This window comes from Suncus etruscus, chromosome 19 (genome assembly GCF_024139225.1).
Source record: "Suncus etruscus isolate mSunEtr1 chromosome 19, mSunEtr1.pri.cur, whole genome shotgun sequence".
NCBI lineage: Eukaryota > Metazoa > Chordata > Mammalia > Eulipotyphla > Soricidae > Suncus > Suncus etruscus.
The window spans coordinates 32740812-32759938 of NC_064866.1; the positions used below are offsets into that span (position 1 = coordinate 32740812).

General features: G+C 41.6%; 2 protein-coding genes and 1 long non-coding RNA gene across 3 annotated transcripts in view; 2 read left to right on the forward strand and 1 right to left on the reverse strand.

Moving 5' to 3' along the window:
* LOC125997428 (uncharacterized) overlaps positions 1-7576 on the reverse strand; it is a 7631-nt gene extending 55 nt beyond the window's left edge. Inside the window, exons 1-2 of the long non-coding RNA XR_007491658.1 lie at positions 7534-7576; positions 1-28 (exon numbers count right to left, since the gene is read on the reverse strand). The exon at positions 1-28 is cut by the window's left edge and continues 55 nt beyond it. This is a non-coding gene — a long non-coding RNA (uncharacterized LOC125997428). The remainder of the gene's footprint in view (positions 29-7533) is intronic.
* The window catches only part of SQLE (squalene epoxidase), a 767303-nt gene that overhangs the window by 683449 nt on the left and 64727 nt on the right, over positions 1-19127 (forward strand). The window lies entirely within an intron of this gene.
* Positions 10845-17010, forward strand: ZNF572 (zinc finger protein 572). Its single transcript, XM_049765733.1, has 3 exons — positions 10845-10890; positions 14226-14334; positions 15439-17010. The coding sequence occupies exons 2-3, from the start codon at positions 14256-14258 to the stop codon at positions 16947-16949; spliced, it is 1590 nt and encodes a 529-aa protein (XP_049621690.1). The 5' UTR covers positions 10845-10890; positions 14226-14255; the 3' UTR covers positions 16950-17010.

The following is a 19127-nucleotide window of genomic DNA, read 5'->3' on the forward strand; positions in this document are numbered from 1 at the left end:
ATGGGACACTGGGATTCGAACCAACCACCTTTGGTCCTGGATCGGCTGCTTGCAAGGCAAACGCTGCTGTGCTATCTCTCTGGACCCAATTTTTATTTTTTGTGGTGTAGAAAATTAAACTCAGGGTCTTGTGTACACTAGGCATAAGCACTACCAGTTGAGCTCCTCTCTCCAGGTCTTCACATCTACTGTATAGAGTTATTGACAACTATGCCTTCCAATTTTGATTACCATTTTCTGGTAACAGAAGAAGTGGTTTTCTGAGAAAAACTGTTTTCTTCAGTGACTCATAGATATCTGATGCATTAGTTATATCATCAGATGAAGCAGATAGTGTCGACTTGCATCCTGTGTTTGCGAGCAATATATCATATATAAACTTAAAGTAATATATTATTAAGCACAGGGATAGAAACTAAAAATTCTTCCGTATAGATTGCCTCACTAGAGTGAATGTGTTTGGACAAGTGACGATCATAAAAATCAATCACATCCTAAAATCTAAAGTAAAAAGAATTTAATGATAAATTAGGGGGAAGATGAGAGTCTAGAGAGGATTAAAAGATGAGTTCCACATAACATGATCCTCCAGCCAAGATATAGTTATGATAGTAAACACGTTAGCCAAAATCCTTTGCATGTGATTTACATTTGAGTACAGATTCCTTGGACTGAGTAGTTACAGCACCAAACACAACAATATGAACACTCTGTATCCACTACAATTATTTTATTGTAAGAATTTATTCAAGAGACAAAATTGATTAACATATTGAGGTAAACTGACATAACATAATATAGTAACATAACATATAATTAATATAATAATACATGTAAGTCAAAGAACATTTCTAAATAAAACACAATTTTTTATCATAATGACTTACATATCTTTCACAGTAGTATTTTATGTACATATTAACATTGAATCAGGGGAATATCCATCACCCCCAGTGTTGTCCTCCCTTCATCCCTGCTCCCAAGCATATATCCCTTTCTCCCTCCTTTATCCCCCAGAATGCTAGTTTAACTAAAAGCATATATGTTAACACTAATGTAAACCATTTTATTTTTGCAGTTCCAGATTTTTTTTTTTTTTTTTTTTGGTTTTTGGGTCACACCCGGCGATGCTCAGGGGTTATTCCTGGCTGTCTGCTCAGAAATAGCTCCTGGCAGGCACGGGGGACCATGTGGGACACCGGCATTTGAACCAACCACCTTTGGTCCTGGATCGGCTGCTTGCAAGGCAAACGCCTCTGTGCTTTTACTAGTGGTTTCTTAAAGGTTTAGAGTCAAAGGAGCACTGTATAAACAATGTTAGAGTGGCAATTATCGTTTGCATGGGCCCACCAAAGTATGGGGATCATGGAAAGAAAAAAATTTTGGCCTAAGTATAAGGAGACCTTATACCTGAAGTTTCCTGACATAAGACCATTTCTAGGCTCCAGGCAAACTAGTTTGTCCAATCCTGGTCATTGTCTGTAGTGCCCATACAGTTATATTTTTCACAGTCTCTGTTATTGGTATTCTGTTTCTGTATTGAAGGTCCTGTAATCTGTATGTATATACTACAATTTTTTTTTTTTTTTGGTTTTTGGGCCACACCCGGCGGTGCTCAGGGGTTACTCCTGGCTGTCTGCTCAGAAATAGCTCCTGGCTGGCACAGGGGACCATATGGGACACCGGGATTCGAACCAACCACCTTTGGTTCTGGATTGGCTGCTTGCAAGGCAAACGCCACTGTGCTATCTCTCTGGGCCCCTATTTACTACAATTTAATTTAATGTTGTTAAAGGTTGTTAAAATGTATGCTATTATATTTTTCAACAAAAAATATATATACATATGGATAATTTTGTAGCTCTTTACTTTTTTTCCACCTCCAACTCAACAACCAACAATACACTTTTTCTAACCAATCTGTAGAAAAATATACATATAAATGAGAAATGATGCTGAATGCATCTAGGATAGTTGCAGTGAGAATGCTGAGTAGATATAGAATTAAATCCTCGGGTTCTAAAATCAGAACACTGGAGAGATGCGTGTCTGGAAGCCAATGGTGGTATGGAAAATAATTCACACACACAAGCATAGAGGGAGAAATGATTTTCAGGAGTTCCCACATGTTTGCCCTTTGCTTCTAAGAAGCAGCAAGCTCTTGGAGGTCCTGAAACGCAAGAGAGCATTTTCCTTCAAATTTGAGTATTTAATCTGAGGGAAATGAAAACACCTGGAGGTGGGACCAGGTGATCTCAACACCAATGCAAGGTGCTACATTCCAAGATGTTTCCAACCAATGAGTAACAAGGCGTACACTGAGTAGGCAGAGTCAGTTCAATCCCATGAACAGTAGCAAGTAGCAATCGGAGTACTGACTAAATCAACAGGATTGGGCAACTGGTTGGTTATAGAATAATGAAAAAGGAATCTAGGCTGTCTAGGGCAACTGATCTCTTGAGGATATCATTCACTGCAGGAAAAAAAAAAAAGAAGCATGAATGCAAAAAAAATTTCTAGGGGCTGGAGAGATGGCACAGCGGTAGGGCATTTGCCTTGCCCGTGGCAACTGGACCCGGGTTCGTACCCAGCATTCTATATGGTCCTCTGAACCCGCCAAGAGCAATTTCTGAGTGCAGAGTCAGGGAGTAACCCCAGAGTGCCACCGGGTGTGCCCCCCCCTAAAAAAAAGAAAGAAATTTCTAGATTCTGCCATTTGTCAGGAAAACATTCTATAAAGGACTTTACTATCTCTAGGGAGACTTGTTCATTATCCTTTGCATCACTTTCCTCAGAATGTGAGAGAAACAAAGGAAAAACTTGGGCCTGAGAGATAGCACCAGATTAAGGCATTTGTTTTATGATCAATCCCAGTTCGATCCATGGCACAACATATGGTCCCACTAGCACAGCCCAGAGTAATCTCTCAATGTAGAACTAGGTTTAGGGCCTGGAGAGATAGCACAGTGGCGTTTGCCTTGCAAGCAGCCGATCCAGGACCAAAGGTGGTTGGTTCGAATCCCGGTGTCCCATATGGTCCCCCGTGCCTGCCAGGAGCTATTTCTGAGCAGACAGCCAGGAGTAATCCCTGAGCACTGCCGGGTGTGGCCCAAAAACCAAAAACAAAAAAACAAAAAAAAACTAGGTTTAAATTCTAAATTCTGCTGGGTGTGGCCCAAATCTCCCCTACTCAAAAAAAAAAAAAAAAGCGAACACAAACAATCATTGAATGATGTAGGAAGATTGTGAAGATGAGGTGAGAGAACATACATAACATTGTTTGGGTATGGAAACCACTTGACCAAGTATTCTTCTCCACATTCTTTTCTTTCTCCACCTCTGGATATCTGATTCCACAGTTACTGTTCAAGTGGACCTTTATGAAGCTCAGTACTAACAGGATGGATGAAGAAAAATACAGGGGCTAGAAGGCTCTAACCAGGATCGATTCTCAGGACTCCATACGATTACCAGGACACAGCTAAAAGTGAGTCCTGAGTGCAGAACCAGGAGCAATTTCTGAACAAAGCTGGGTGTGGCCCCAAAACAAACAAAAGGAAATGAAGACAGGTAATAGGTTAAGAACCTGTGGTTGATCAATACTGGTAGAGCCATCTGAATTGAAGGACAGATGCAGAGTTAGAGATAGGAAACTGGTCTCAGAAAGAGCAGGTAGAAAAATGTTCTGTAGAGATTTTGTAAATTTTTCTGGTTTTGAGAGGTAACCACTCTGCTTTCCAGAATTTGGTGTATTTAGAACAGATTGAATTTGCCTCATAACTTGGACTCACGCCTCTGATTTCCAAGTGAAAATGTTTTCTTCTATTCTCTTTTATAAATTGAGATTAGTTTTGCTAGGTTTTTTGTTTGTTTGTTTGTTTTGTTTTGTTTGGGGGGCCACACCCGGTGACGCTCAGGGGTTACTCCTGGCTATGCGCTCAGAAATCACTCCTGGCTTGGAGGATCATATGGGATGTGGGGGGCATCGAACAACATCCGTCCTAGAATAGCGCTGGCAAAGTAGACTCCTTACCACTTGCGCCACTGTTCAGGCCCCTAGTTTTGCTAGTTTTTTGTTTTGTTTTGTTTTATTTTGTTTTGGGGGGTCACACCCGGCAGCGCTCAGGGGTTCCTCCTGGCTCTACGCTCAGAAATCGCTCCTGGCAGGCTCGGGGGACCATATGGGATGCCGGGATTCGAACCAATGACCTTCTGCATGGAAGGCAAACGCCTTACCTCCGTGCTATCTCTCTGGCCCCAGTTTGACTAGTTTTTATAACTCTGTAGCTCAAAACAATTGAACTACCCCTAGAGCAAAATTACCCCTCTATTAATATGCCTAAGATCTACTTAACATTGAAATTTTATCTTCTGGAAGAAAATTGTTTTGTAGTCCGGTGGGTGTCAAGATGAAATATTCTTTGAAGAAGAATGGGTATGGAAATCACTTGACCAAGTATTCTTCTCCACGTTCTTTTCTTTCTCCACCTCTGGATATACCGGTGGTGCTCAGCCATTCCTCCTGGCTCTATGCTCAGAAATCACTCCTGGCAAGTTCTGAGAACCAACGGGGATGCCAGAGTTTGGATCTGGGTCATCGGTGTGCAAGGTACATGCTCTACCAGTTGTGCTATCACTCCAGCTCCATCAGAGAGAATCCTTAACTAGGACACTATTCTGAAGAGGGATAGTATAGAGTGACACAATTTAGAATCTTGAGCATCTACTATGACTAATCAATAGACTCAACTCATACAAATAAAGCATTTCTTCCTTTCCTTCTTCCTTGCTTCTTTCTTCCTTCCTTTCTTTCTTCCCTCCTTTCCTTCCCTCTCTTCCTTCTCGTCTATTATACACAGGTTCTTAGGTTTACTCTTGTTAAATCTAATTGGTTCAAGTTCTCTGCAGCTGTTTCATTTGGCAGCAGTCTCTTCAAGCAGCTGTCTCTGGAGCCACCTGCTGACACAATTTAGAATCTTGAGCATTTACGACTAATAAGCAATAGAATGAGTTCTTGCAAGTGAAGCATAATCTAGACTGCTTCGCGATGGCTGTGACATTAAAATCAATTATCCTGGACATGTCTTTCCCTCCCAACCCCCACGCTCACCCATCCAGCTCCAAAACAGAACTGTCTTTAATCTTTTGTGTGTGTGTGGTTTTTTTTTTTGCTTGTTTGCTTGTTTTTTTGTTTGTTTTGGGCCACATCCAGCGGCGCTCAGGGTTTACTTCTGAATCTCCGCTCAGTAATCGCTCCTGGCACAGGGGACCAAATGGGATGCCAGGGATCAAACCCGCGTCCATCCTGGGTCAGCTGCATGCAAGGCAAACACCCTGCCACTATTGCTATCACTCCAGCCCCTGTCTTTTATCTAGTTTGTGTTCATTTCTATGTATGCTACTAGAATGTGGTGTAGCTTCACCCTTCCTGTATGGCTATTCCAACACAATCTAGTTCTGAAATTGCCCTTCCATTGTAATCTCTTGGCTCTTTTGCTGTAAATAAATTGTGCGTATAGCTGAAGTTTTATTTTAGACCTCTCAGTTCTGTTCTATAGATCTGTGGTTTTCTTTTTTGTTTGTTTGTTTTTTTGTTTTTTTGTTTTTGGGCCACACCCGGCAGTGCTCAGGGGTTACTCCTGGCTGTCTGCTCAGAAATAGCTCCTGGCAGGCACGGGGGACCCTATGGGACACCGGGATTCGAACCAACCACCTTTGGTCCTGGACCGGCTGCTTGCAAGGCAAACACCACTGTGCTATCTCTTCGGGCCCAGATCTGTGGTTTTCTACACTAAATAGTTTTATACAACAACCACCAACTTTTCAAGTTCACCATATAATTGTTAGCATAACATCGTATTTTTTAGTACAAAACTTGGTTTATAATCTTTCATCACCTAGTTATCCCATGATATAAAATAAGATATAATATATAAAAAGATATGTATTACCACATGATATAAAATAATCCTGTTCATCCACACAACTTAAAAGGTCAACAGTGGTAGTGTAATCACCAATGGCCTGGATGAGCATTTGTCTTCTTGTTCTCACTGAGCTGCTCTGTAGCACTTTGTCAATGTGCAAATAAACTCTTTAAGAACTACTTAAAAAAAAAAAAGATCTGTGGTTTTCTATTTCAATTTAAAATGACACTAGGGGGCTAGAGTTATAGTACAGAGGGTAGGGTACTCAGCTTACAATTGGCCAACCTGGTTTCGATCCCTGACACCAATATGGCTCCCTATGCCTGCCAGGTGTGATTTCTGAAGGCAGGATCAGGAGTAATCCATGAGCACCACTGGGTATGGACTAGATCCAAACCAAAGCAAAACAAAACAAAACAAAAAAGACACTGGGATTTTGATAGAGATTGCATTGAACCTATATATTGGTTTAGAGATGATCAATTCATTTAATGACAATTCCTTCAGTATATGATATAAAATCAAGGAAGACCCAGCTTCGAAGCCCAATATCCCATATGTTTCCCCAGGCCCACCAGGAGAGATTCCTGAGCACAGAGCAAGGAGTAACCTTTGAGTACTACTAGGTGTGCCCCCACCAAAAAAAAAATCTTTCCAACTCTGTTTTAAAAATTTGTTTTGTTTGTGGCCACACTTGGTGGTGCTCAGGTGCTAATCCTGGCTTTATGCTCAGGAGTGAGCCTTGGAAATGTTTGGAGGAAGATATATGGTGCTGGAGATTCAAATAGGGCTTAGCACCCAAAAGTAGCTCCTGTGCTATTTCTCTGAGCCACTCTTCCCAATTCTTTGTGTCTACTGTCTTTTCTTTTTTCTTTTCTTTTCTCTTTTGTTTTTTCAACACTGTCTTATAAGTGTCTTATCACTTATTTAGTTCAATTCATTATAAAATATTTATATTTTTTATTGAGACCAATGTGAATTACATAGTTACATAGTGACAGTAAATTAGGGCCATTTCCACCACCAGTGTTGACCCCCCTCCACCATAGTTCCCAGCATGCAACTCATACTTAGCCCTTAGTCCCCAGACTGGTAATGCAACAGGTCCATTTTGTATATAGCATGTTTGGGTCTCTTGAGTCTACTGTCGCTGACATTGTTTTGGGTAACTAGGGCTGACCATTTTCTTTTATAAAGTATTTATTTTGATGTAATTATAAGTGGAATGTTTTCCTGAGTTATCTTTTTATTAATTCATGATTTGCAAATTAAAATATCGCTTTGCATTAATTCTGTAACTTGCTACTTTACTATATCATTTATTTACATATTATTCTAAAAACTTTCTCCTGGAGTCTTTGGTTATTATCCTCAGATTATTATCATAACACAGCAAATAGTGTTAGTTTCATGTCTTCCTTTTCAATTTAGTCTTTTGATATCTTTTTGTTTTTTGTTTGTGTTGGTTTTTTTGTTTTGTTTTGTTTTGGTTTGGTTTTTGGGTCACACCCGGCGGTGCTCAGGGGTTACTCCTGGCTGTCTGCTCAGAAATAGCTCCTGGCAGGCACGGGGGACCATATGGGACACCAGGATTCGAACCAACCACCTTTGGTCCTGGATCGGCTGCTTGCAAGGCAAACACTGCTGTGCTATCTCTCCGGGCCCTGGTTTTTGTTTTTTTTTTTTATCACATGCCGGGATTCGAACCACTGTCCTTCTGCATGCAAGGCAAATGCCTTACCACTGTGCCATCTCTCCGGCCCCTTGATATCTTTTTTGTTTAATTGCTTTTGCTAGAATTCCAACTATTTTGAATAGTAGCAGAAAAAGCATACATCCTTGATTTATTCTCTTTTTTTTCTTTTGGTTTTTGGGTCATACCTGGCAGCGCTCAGGGGTCACTCCTGGCTTTACACTCAGAAATCACTCCTGGCAGGCTTGGGGGACCATATGGGATGCTGGGATTTGAACCACAGTCCTTCTGCATGCAAGACAAACCCCCTACCTTCGTGCTATCTCTCCAACCCCCTTGATTTAATCTTGTTCAGAGTTTTTTATTTTCCACTAAATATGATATTGGCTGTGAGTTGGTCTTATGTAGTCTTTATTATGTTAAGAAATACTCCTTTGAAACCCATTTTATTGGCACACATTTATTATATTAGTATTAAAAAGAGTGTCACATCCTGTCAAATGCCTTTTCTGCATATATTCAGATGTTGTTGTGACTTGGTGATCGAGTGGTTTGGGCCACACTCAACTGTATTCAGGGCTTCCTCTTGGCTCTGTGTTCAAGGATTAGTCCTGGAGAATTCAGGTAAGCAAATAAGGTGCCTGGGTCAGCTGAGCGCAAGGCAAGTGGCTTAACTCTTGTGCATTCTCCCAAGTCGTAGTCCTGTGATATTTTTTCTTTGCCTTTCCATTAGTGTGTGTGGCACATCAATCACATTAAGTAATTCGCTGCCCGCTCTGCACTTCAAGGGGTCAGAACCACTCCCTAGAGTTGGAAAGGAATAGTTCAGAATAGAACGTTTCTACTGATTCCTTCCTTGCCAGGGTGCTGGAGTGTGTAGATCTCCTCTCCCCTTCCATTTGGGCTTCCTTTGGCTCAAAGGTATGTATGTGCCTTCACACTATCTCTGCTTTCCCTTCACCTAGAATTCTCCTAGAGCTTAGTCACCTGTGTCTCCTGACCTACATTAGAGCCTCTGGGGCTTTTTTCTTCAGGCACCTTCTGTCCCATGAATGTGAATCTCCTCTGCTTTTCCTGGCTGCAGTACAGTCTGCAGTGGTTTCTGAAATACATGTGCCTCCATTCACTCTGACTCTCTCTAGGGTCTGTCCTAACCATCAGTTATTAGTTTTACCTCTTTTTGTTGGTTTGTTTGTTTGTTTTTTGTTTGTTTGTTTGTTTTTGGGCCACACCCGGCGTTGCTCAGGGGTTACTCCTGGCAGTCTGCTCAGAAATAGCTCCTGGCAGGCACGGGGGACCATATGGGACACCGGGATTCGAACCAACCACCTTTGGTCCTGGATCGGCTGCTTGCGAGGCAAACACCGCTGTGCTATGTCTCTGGGCCCCTAGTTTTACCTCTTGATTGAAGCAAGAAACCTCCTTTGTTGTTAAGCTCTCTATCTTGAAGAAGTATTTGTCCTTCCTTGTTCTCTATAGCATTACTCATAATAGCCAGGGTGTGGGAACCATCTAAGTGACCATTAACAGATGAGGTTATTTGTGAGGGACTTTAGGTTATGAGAGGAATGCATGCACTGAGAATCACCAGGTGTAATTACTGAGTGTAAAATCAGGAGTAACACCTGAGCATCACCAGGTATGGCCCTAAAACAAAACAAAAATCGTAACCCATACTCATGGCTAATTTTCATAACTTGCTTCATGTCCGTATACTTGGTGGATTTTCAAAGATCTCTAATCACATTATATTATCTCTGTGCCATCCAACTTAATATTAGGATTCTGAAGCATTGTTGTGTTGATATATAATGTACTCTATCAGATAAAAGCAGTTCCCCAAACTCTTCCTGAGATTAGCTCCTCTTTACCTTGGCTTCTTTGACAAGCTCCTGTGAGACAAGATAAATGCCAATTCATTATTTAACTGAGAAATTCAAAACAAAACCTTTAAATCTGTCAGAGATCTTTTAAAATGCTGATCCTAGCATGCTAGAGAGATTGTACAGTGAGTAGGCATTTGTTTGCCATAAGGCTGAAAGGGTTTTGATCTCACATGGTCCCCAGAAGCCACCAAAAGTGATCCCTGAGTGTAGAACAAGGAATAAGCTCTGAGTAATGCTGGGTGTCCCCCCCAACACACACAAATCAAAGAAAAATAAAAGATGCCAATATTCCAACAATTCCCAAAGTCATAATGGTTTGATATTTGAAGGAATTGGAAGAGGTTGGATTTTACCAAGAGCAACTACAGGACAACTCGCTCAACTTATTCAGCAAGAGAATTCCCTAAAGTCATCAATTGCTCTCGGGGGTCCTCAAACAGTTCACTGTTACCCAGACTGTTGTGGGGCAGGACTAGAGTTTAAAGAAAACCCACTATGAACAATAGAGGCCCGTGAGCATAATTTGAGGACCCCTATCAGAGACTGAGAGGAAGAGGGGAGTTGGAGAGTGCAGCACACACTGCTGGAAAGTGGGCTGCTAAGCAGGACAGGCAGTGGCAGAAAAAACACCCAGTGAACCAAAGAAATGTCCTCAGTGGGCTACATCTGCCCCACAGGCTGTAGTTGGAGTAGTTCTGCTTTAGGCTCTGGTTCTTTAGTATTGGAAGTAGAAGATGGAATGTTACTACCAGCCATGAGTCCTGAAGCAGCAGCTTAAAGAGAAATGGAGTCATCCCTGCACTGAGCCAAAAGGAATCGAATTCCTTCATATTTTCTCAGTTTGGAAAAAAAAATGAGCCTAACCAACTGTTTCTCCCATTATCACTAGTGACATGGTCTTGTTGCCCTTTGTTATAAATGATGCCTTGTTGCAATCAATCGTTTTTATATGTCGACTATGTGTGGACGGAGAGGCCTTTGCTCTCCAACTGCGTCCTAGACAGCTAAATCCTTAGAAGCAGAAGCACCAGGAAGGGGTGCCAAAAAAAAACTCAGTTCTCATTCTCATTCTCACCATGAAATTGAATCTAAAAAAATGCTCTGGTGGCAAGGAGGATACAAGGCTCATGACAGTATGTGGGACAGTATGTGAGGGGAGTCGGCTGAGGTTGGGGGTCACAACACGGCAAAACCACTACAGAAGTGAAAGAAACCCAACAGAGCGCACATCTACTGCGGACCCCAAAGGGTTAAGATCAACGAGCGCCGGTCCTCCTGGTTTCCTAGAGGACTTCCGGTGCCTTCCTGGAATGCTAGAGTTCTGGACCACTGGGCCTACTGGGTTGCTGGAAAGACTGGGTGTAGCACCCACCCACCCAGAACAGTGAGTTCTTTCTCGGGGAGGCGGGTGGGTGGGCACTGCGGGGGTCCAGGCCCTGTGTTTGAAACCCCGTGTCTGTGCTCTGGCCTGTGCATTTTCTTTCTAATCCCAGGCATCCCCTGGTCCCAGTGACCCCTTTGACCAGTCCTTCTCTGTGCAGAGCACCTTGAGGATGGTCTCCGTCCAAATGAAACCAACTATTGGCCTTTGCAAGTTTTGCTGAAATCTTGTTTCTGGGGACTCTGACTCTCCCCACTCCAGCTCAAAATGAGAACTGGGGAGACCCTCCCCAAGTCTCCTATTTTCTTTGGAAAGACTCTGATTTATACCTAGATATGACTCAGCAGGACATCTACCTTCATTTGAGCAACTCCTCCTTCTTTCTTTATTTTCTTTCGCATTTGGGTTTTTTTTTTTCCTAGACTCCAAAACACTGACGGCATTTCTAATTTAGTTTTCACCTTTTCAGGTAAACATATAAAAATATGTTTTTTACATTTTTTATGAATATGTATATTGCTGAGAATGCCAGCACACTTCAGTAGAAGGTCTCTGGGTTTAAAATAGTTTTCTGAAGGGATGGAGAGATAGTACAGCGGGTAGGGTGGCCGACCCAAATTCATCCTCAGCATCCTATATGGCCCCCTGAATCTCATTAGGAGTAATTCCTGAATGCAGAACCAGGAGTAAGCTCTGAACTCTCCAGGTATCCCTCCCCCCCCCATTATTTTCTGAAAATCCTGTAATATATTTGAAAATAAAGGACTTCTCTTGGTGTTTTGTCACCCACCCTACTACCAATTCTTATCATAAAAACACAAGAGTTCAAAAGTTAGCCCCCCAATGTTTTAGGAATAGATTTTGCTCCTTCAATATTCTGTTGGGCGACCTTAGATAAGTTCCTTAAGTTTTTGTTTATGTGGGGATGGAGAGTGGTTATTAGATGCTGCTAATTGTTCACACATTTGATAAGGCTATTATGAGAAGTAAATGAGAAAATTTTTGTGTGAATTCGTTCACTGCCTGGAACATGCTAGACAATAATAGGGTGAAAATCATAAGTGCACAAGCATTTGTTTTCCATATAATTGCCTGTTTATTTCCTTGATAATCCAGGCTCTTGTTTTTCTTGAATTGTGCCATTATTTGTTTTTTTGTTTGTTTGTTTGGCGGTAACACCCAGCTGTGCTCAGGGATCATTTCTAGTCATTTTTCTCCTTTTTTGGTTTGTTTTTTGTTTGATGTCCACTCAAGGTGATAGTCAGGAGTTACTTCAGGTCTACACTCAGGAATTACTCCTGGCAGGCTCAGGGGATTATATGGGATACTGAGGTTTGAACACTAGTTGACTGTATGCAAGGCAAGTGCCTTACCTGCTGTACTATCTCTCTAGCCCCCAGGGGTCATTCTTGGCAATGTTCAGGAAATCATATATGGTGCCGTGGATTAAACCTAGGTCTGGGGAATGCAAGGCAAACATTATCTGCTATCCTGACTGGCTCTGTGAAACATTTTTATGCCCTAAAATTAATAGAGTCCATAGATAAACAGCATTCCAGTGGTCAGTCACGTTTCCCAATCAATCTCTTGGAAAGACCAGCTATTGTAGTTGGCTCCAGAAGATAAAGATTGGTTAAAAGGGGATATTGTGATGATCATAGACTTAGAGGCAAGGGAGAGGTCGTTTGTCTCCTCCCTTTTATGTTTAGGGTCATTTCCTATAATATTTTAGCCCTGCTTTGTTCTGACTTTTTGTTGGTGTTTGATTGTATAAATCCGAATTTTCTTTTGAAATTGTGTGTCAGCCTTCTTTAGTGGACAATGTTACTCTTAACTAAATAGGAAGCTTTCTCTTTAGAAGTTTCTTTTTGGGGAGCACACCCTCCAAAAGTGCTCAGGGGATACTCTTTACTAAATTCTCAGGGCTCATCCTGGGCCATGCTCAGAGGACCATATAGTGTCAGGAACGAACCTAGGAAAACATCTGGAAAGCCTGAGATTTAGTATACTCTTAAGTCCTTTATCTCTATCAGCTGATTCTGAAGCTGGCATAGTGATGCTCTTAGGTCTTATAAGCGGAGCCTGATCCAAAAAATATTACTTTTTTTTAAACTAAAAGTATTTCTCTTTTTTTTTTGTTGTTTTGTTTTTGGTTTTGGGGCCACACCCATTTGACGCTCAGGGGTTACTCCTGGCTATGTGCTCAGAAATCGCCGCTGGCTTGGGGGGACCATATGGGACGCTGGGGGATCGAACCGCAGTCCGGCTAGCCCTTGCAAGGCAGACACCTTACCTCTAGCGCCACCTTCCTGGCCCCAACTAAAAGTATTTCTAAGCTCTGAGTATACAATGACAATTAGTAGTCATTCTATTTTTGAAGGTTGATCCTTATAATTTGGTTTTTTTTGTTTGTTTGTTTGTTTGTTTTTGGGGGGGGGAGGGTCACACCCGGAGTGTCACTCAGGAGTTACTCCTGGCTCTATGCTCAGAAATTGCCCCTGGCAGGCACAGGGGACCATATGAGATGCCAGGATTCAAACCACCGTCCTTCTGCATGAAAGGCAAACATTTGCCTTACCTCCATGCTATCTCTCCAGCCCCAATGAACCAACTTTCTGTTATTTTCTGGCGTCACCTTGCTGGGGATCATACCCAGGTTGGCCACATGCAAGGCCAAGGTCCTCCCCCACTGTGCTATCACTCCGGCCCAATCCTTATAATATTGTTTTGTTTTGTTTTTTGTTTTGTTTTTGGGCCACACCCGGCAGTGCTCAGGGGTTACTCCTGGCTGTCTGCTCAGAAATAGCTCCTGGCAGGCACGGGGGACCATATGAGACACCGGGATTTGAACCAACCACCTTTGGTCCTGGATCGGCTGCTTGCAAGGCAAACACCACTGTGCTATCTCTCCGGCCCCAATCCTTATAATTTAATGTGAAATTTCATTTTCTTCTAGAAAAGGTCAACCAGGTTAACTGATCTTATTTGAAGATTTTATAAAAGAACTTAAAAAAAGACTATGTTTTTTTTTGTTGTTGTTTTGTTTTGGGTTTTTTTTTGGGGGGCACACCCATTTGATGCTCAGGAGTTACTCCTGGCTAAGCACTCAGAAATTGCCCCTGGCTTGGGAGGACCATATGGGACACTGGGCAATCGAACCACAGTCCTTCCTTGGCTAGGGCTTGCAAGGCAGACACCTTACCTCTAGCGCCACCTCTCCAGCCCCAAGACTATGTTTTTTATTTACAATTTGGTTCATAGACATTCTGGATTGTTGGTTAGGAAGGAAGAAGATATATGAATAAATGTCCTTAAATGTAACCGGTTTACTTTTACAGGATTTACCTAATCCATCTGCAATCATTGTGATGGAGCAGGAGCCAAAACCTATGGTCCCAAGTTCTAATGCCTTCACAGAAAGGAAGACTTTGAAAAGCACTTTTACAGGTGAGGAATCAAGATGATTTGAAACTTTAGAAAGTCAAAGATATGATACTTCAAAGTAGGTTAAAGAGTAAGGGCTTAGAATTAGATCATTGAGGTTGGGGAGGGAAAAGGAATTGTGTCATACCTAGATATACTCAAGGATCACTCTGGCAGGACTTGGGATCATATGTAGTACCAAAAAAGAGGCAGGGTCAGCCTCAAAAGACTTAATCACTGTATTATCTCTCTAGCCCAGAAAATGAGATTAAATTTTGATTCCTAGTTACATTTTTATACAGCCTTATTTTTCTTATTTTTATTAAAAGCAAATCATAATACTTGTCTCCTATTTTTAAGATCATGTGATACTATAAGCAAAATTATTAATAATAAATAGTGGGTACCATTGTTATTTCTATATTTGCTCAAGAGTTTCTAATATTTCCATATTCACTTCCAATGGTATCATAATTTTTCTGCTCAGATTTGTTTATTCTTTTATGTCTTTTAGATAAAAAGTTTAAGTTATACTTATATTGAAATTGGCAATTATTAACAAGTTTTTAGTGTTGTTATTAAGTTATTTCTTGGAGTGGGAAAAATAGTTCAACAAGATTTTGTACATCTTTGCTGAGTTTGACCCATGACAAAGCATTATCTCTTGAGCAATGTTGCCTGCCAAGAGCAAATCCAAAGCACATAGCCAGCAGTAGCCCCTAAGCTACACTCTGGGTATGGCCTATAAATAAAAAAACAAAAACAAACAAGAATTTTTTTCTCTTTCTGATGAATATTTAAAATAAGAAGTAAAAGCTTTTAAAACTTTAATAAGAAAATAAAGTTTCACTTTATTATTCTCTCTTTTTTTACTGAAATTCAGAATTCCCTTTCCTGGACAGAGATTTTGGTATATATTTAAAATATTTGTTTGTGGATCTATCTGCCATAGAGGTGGGGAGATGGAGGGCAGGAGCATAGGTGACAGGAAATGTACACTATACACTAGTGAAGGGATGGATGTTGGACATTGTATGACTGAAACTCGATCATGAACAACTCTGTAATTGTATATCCCAGTGATTCAATTAAATAGATTACTAAAAAATAAAATACTTATTTTTGCAGGAGATGAATATGGAAACAACTTGGAAACTAGTCAATACAATAACCCTAACACAATTAAAAAGGGCACCTCAAAATGGTCTAAGAAGGATGGCCCACAAAATTATAAACATAAAAGTATGAAGGGAATGTCATTAACATTCAGTCAGAGAGATGAGCGTTGGTGCAGTGATTCCTGTGAGAGTAAGAACAAGTCAGAGAACCAGGAGAAATGTAAAGAAAAAGAGGAGGAAAAGCCCTCTCACTGGGGAACAGATTCCAGCAAACAGGTCACCGTTTCTGACAAGCAGAATTTATCTTTTAGAGATAAACCCTACAAATGTTCTGAATGTTGGAAAAGCTTCAATAATAATTCCCATTTGCATACTCACCAAAGGACCCACTCGGGAGAAAAACCGTACAAGTGTTCAGAGTGTGGAAAATGCTTTGGCAATAGTTCTCATCTAATTCAGCATCTGAGAACACACACTGGAGAGAAGCCCTTCCAGTGTGGTGAATGTGGGAAAAGCTTCAGCAATACCTCTCACCTTATTATACATGAGCGAACTCACACAGGAGAGAAACCTTACCAGTGTCCTGAGTGTGGGAAGAGTTTTAGTAGCAGTTCTCACTTGATTCAGCATCACAGATCACATACAGGTGAAAAGCCCTATGAATGTTCCATCTGTGGGAAATGCTTCAGCCATAGTTATGTCCTCATAGAACATCAAAGGACTCACACTGGAGAAAAACCCTACAAATGCCCCAACTGTGGCAAGAGTTTTAGTCAGAGTTCTAGCCTGGTTCGTCACCAGAGGACACATACAGGTGAGAAGCCCTACAAATGTCTCGAGTGTGGGAAAAACTTTGGTTGTAATTCTACTCTGATAAAGCATCAGAGAATACATACAGGAGAAAAACCCTACCAGTGTGCAGATTGTGACAACAATTTCAGTCTCAGTGCAAACCTTATTACACACCAGAAAACACACACAGGAGAAAAATCCTGTGAGAGTTTCAAATATGAAGGAAGTGTGAATCATAGTGACAGGGTTATAGAAAAGTACAGAATCCAACCAGGAGAGAAACCGTATAAATGCTATGAATGTGGGAAAAGTTTTGGTCTCAGTTCCCATCTTATTAGACATCAGAGGACACACACAGGAGAAAAGCCTTATAGATGTTCTGAGTGTTGGAAAACCTTTAGCCAGAGTTCGACCCTGGTGATTCACCAAAGAACACACACAGGAGAGAAACCTTACAAATGTCCAGACTGTGGTGAATGCTTTAGTCAGAGCTTTAACCTTATCAGGCACCAGAGGATCCACATGGGAGAAAAGCCATACAAGTGTACAGACTGTGGAAAATGCTTCAGCAGAAGTGCCTACCTCAGTCAACATCAGAAAACTCACATAAAGAAGTCTTTCGAGTCTCCTGAAGTTGAAGATTTTTCTCATGAAAAGACTTGGAAAAACTGCTCAAGAGAAATGGCCTTCATCTCTTCATTTTCAATTCAGGATTTTTCTTCCTCTTGAGTCCTAAAGCTATTTCTGTTGATGATGTTGTTTTGATTTTCATTTTTGTTGTTTATTTGCTTGTTTGGGGGGCACATCTAGTGGTGCTCAGGGGTGCTCTGGCTCTGCACACAAGAATTACTCCTGGAATCACTTCTTGGCATTTTAGCCAAGATCAAGTTGAGGAATTATTCCTGGTAGTATTGGTGGTGGTGGTGGGGTAATAATGGAGATGTGTCAGGGATTGAACCCAGTTTAGTTGCATGCAAGACAAGTGCCCTATCCACTGTACTATTCTATTTTTTTAAACTTTATTTATTTATGGATTGACTGGTTTTTATTTTTTCTTTTTTTAATTTTAATTTTTTTTTAATAAAATCTCTAAGCACCATAATTACAAGCATGATTGTAGTTGGGCTTCAGTCCGAACAGTTTATTCTTTGGTCACAATGCTTATAAAGATATGAAAGTTTTGTGGGATTGGTTTGTTTCCAGAAAATCTGGGAAAAGTCAGCTTTCCACGTTAGAGGATGACAAGATCCAGATAAACAGGTTATTAGATCCCAATGAGACACTAATAACAAGAGGAACCGGAGCGATAGCACAGTGGTAAGTTGTTTGCCTTGCACATGGCCAACGCAGGATGGACTGCAATTTGAATCTCGGCATCCCGTATGGTCCCTTGAGCCTGCCAGGAGTGATTTCTGAGCACAGAGCCAGGAGCAACCCCTGAGCGCCGGATGTGACCCACAAAAAATCGCATAAAGAAAAAGGAAAATATTGGGCCTGGAGAGATAGCACAGCGGCGTTTGCCTTGCAAGCAGCCAATCCAGGACCAAAGGTGGTTGGTTCAAATCCCGGTGTCCCATATGGTCCCCCGTGCCTGCCAGGAGCTACTTCTGAGCAGACAGCCAGGAGTAACCCCTGAGCACTGCCGGGTGTGGCCCAAAAAAAACAAAAAAAGAAAAAGAAAAAACAAAAAGGAAAATATTAAAGAGATGTTATAAGTTTAAGGACGCCTGAGAACTTGCAATGATTTAGGAATTTTCTTATTTTTCTTCTGCCTTATTGGACAATAGTAACTCATTATTGGATCCAGAGTTTTCCCCAGAAAAATTGTTATTTTGAACAAATAATGTTATTTTCTGACCTTTTTGGGGATTCTTAAGGAAAATTCATTGTTTAAAATGCCTTTTTATGGATTGGTCAAAGGCTTAAAAGGCTGAAACGTGAGATAAGAATGTTATTTTCTGGGCTGGAGCAATAGCACAGCAGTAAGGCATTTGCCTTTTACGCAGCCAACACAGGACGGACCCCAGTTCGAATTCCGGTATCCCATATGGTCTCCTGAGCCTGCCAGGAGTAACTCCTGAGCATGGCCAGGTGTGACCCCCCCCCAAAAAAAAAAAACAAAAACAAAAACAGAGAATGCTATTTTCTGACCTTTTGGGGGGGGTAAGGAAAATGTATTGTTTAAAAATGCCTTTTTATGGACTGGTCAAGTGTTTAAAAAACGAGCATGAGATCCCTTGGTTTGGGTTTGGGGCCATACCCAGTGATGCTCAGGAAGAGATCATTCCTGGAAGAACACAAGGGATGCTGGATATGGGATGCCAGAATCAAAGTTGAGTCAATTTCTTGTACAGCAAACATTACCTATTTTACTATCGCTCTGACTTCGAGATCCCATTTCTTTCTTTCTTTTTTTTTTGGTTTTTGGGCCACACCCGGTGGTGCTCAGGGGTTACTCCTGGCTGTCTGCTCAGAAATAGCTCCTGAAGGGCCTGGAGAGATAGCACAGCGGCGTTTGCCTTGCAAGCAGCCGATCCAGGACCAAAGGTGGTTGGTTCGAATCCCGGTGTCCCATATGGTCCCCCGTGTCTGCCAGGAGCTATTTCTGAGCAGACAGCCAGGAGTAACCCCTGAGCACCGCTGGGTGTGGCCCAAAAACCAAAAAAAAAAAAAAAAGAAATAGCTCCTGGCAGGCACGGGGGACCATATGGGACACCCAGATTCGAACCAACCACCTTTGGTCCTGGATCGGCTGCTTGCAAGGCAAACGCCGCTGTGCTCTCTCTCCGGGCCCGATCCCATTTATTTCTAACACCACATGCAACCCCAGTCACCACCAGCGCAACTGGGTATAGCCCTGGAGGCCTCTGAGCATCACCAACTATGGCTCTGGTAGACTTCAGCACC

Excerpts from the sequence above, each read along its gene's own strand:
- ZNF572 (XM_049765733.1), top strand. The coding sequence starts at position 14,256 with ATGGAGCAGGAGCCAAAACCTATGGTCCCAAGTTCTAATGCCTTCACA. Across the intron at positions 14,335-15,438 it reads TTTGAAAAGCACTTTTACAG|GAGATGAATATGGAAACAAC; the intron begins GTGAGGAATCAA and ends TTATTTTTGCAG.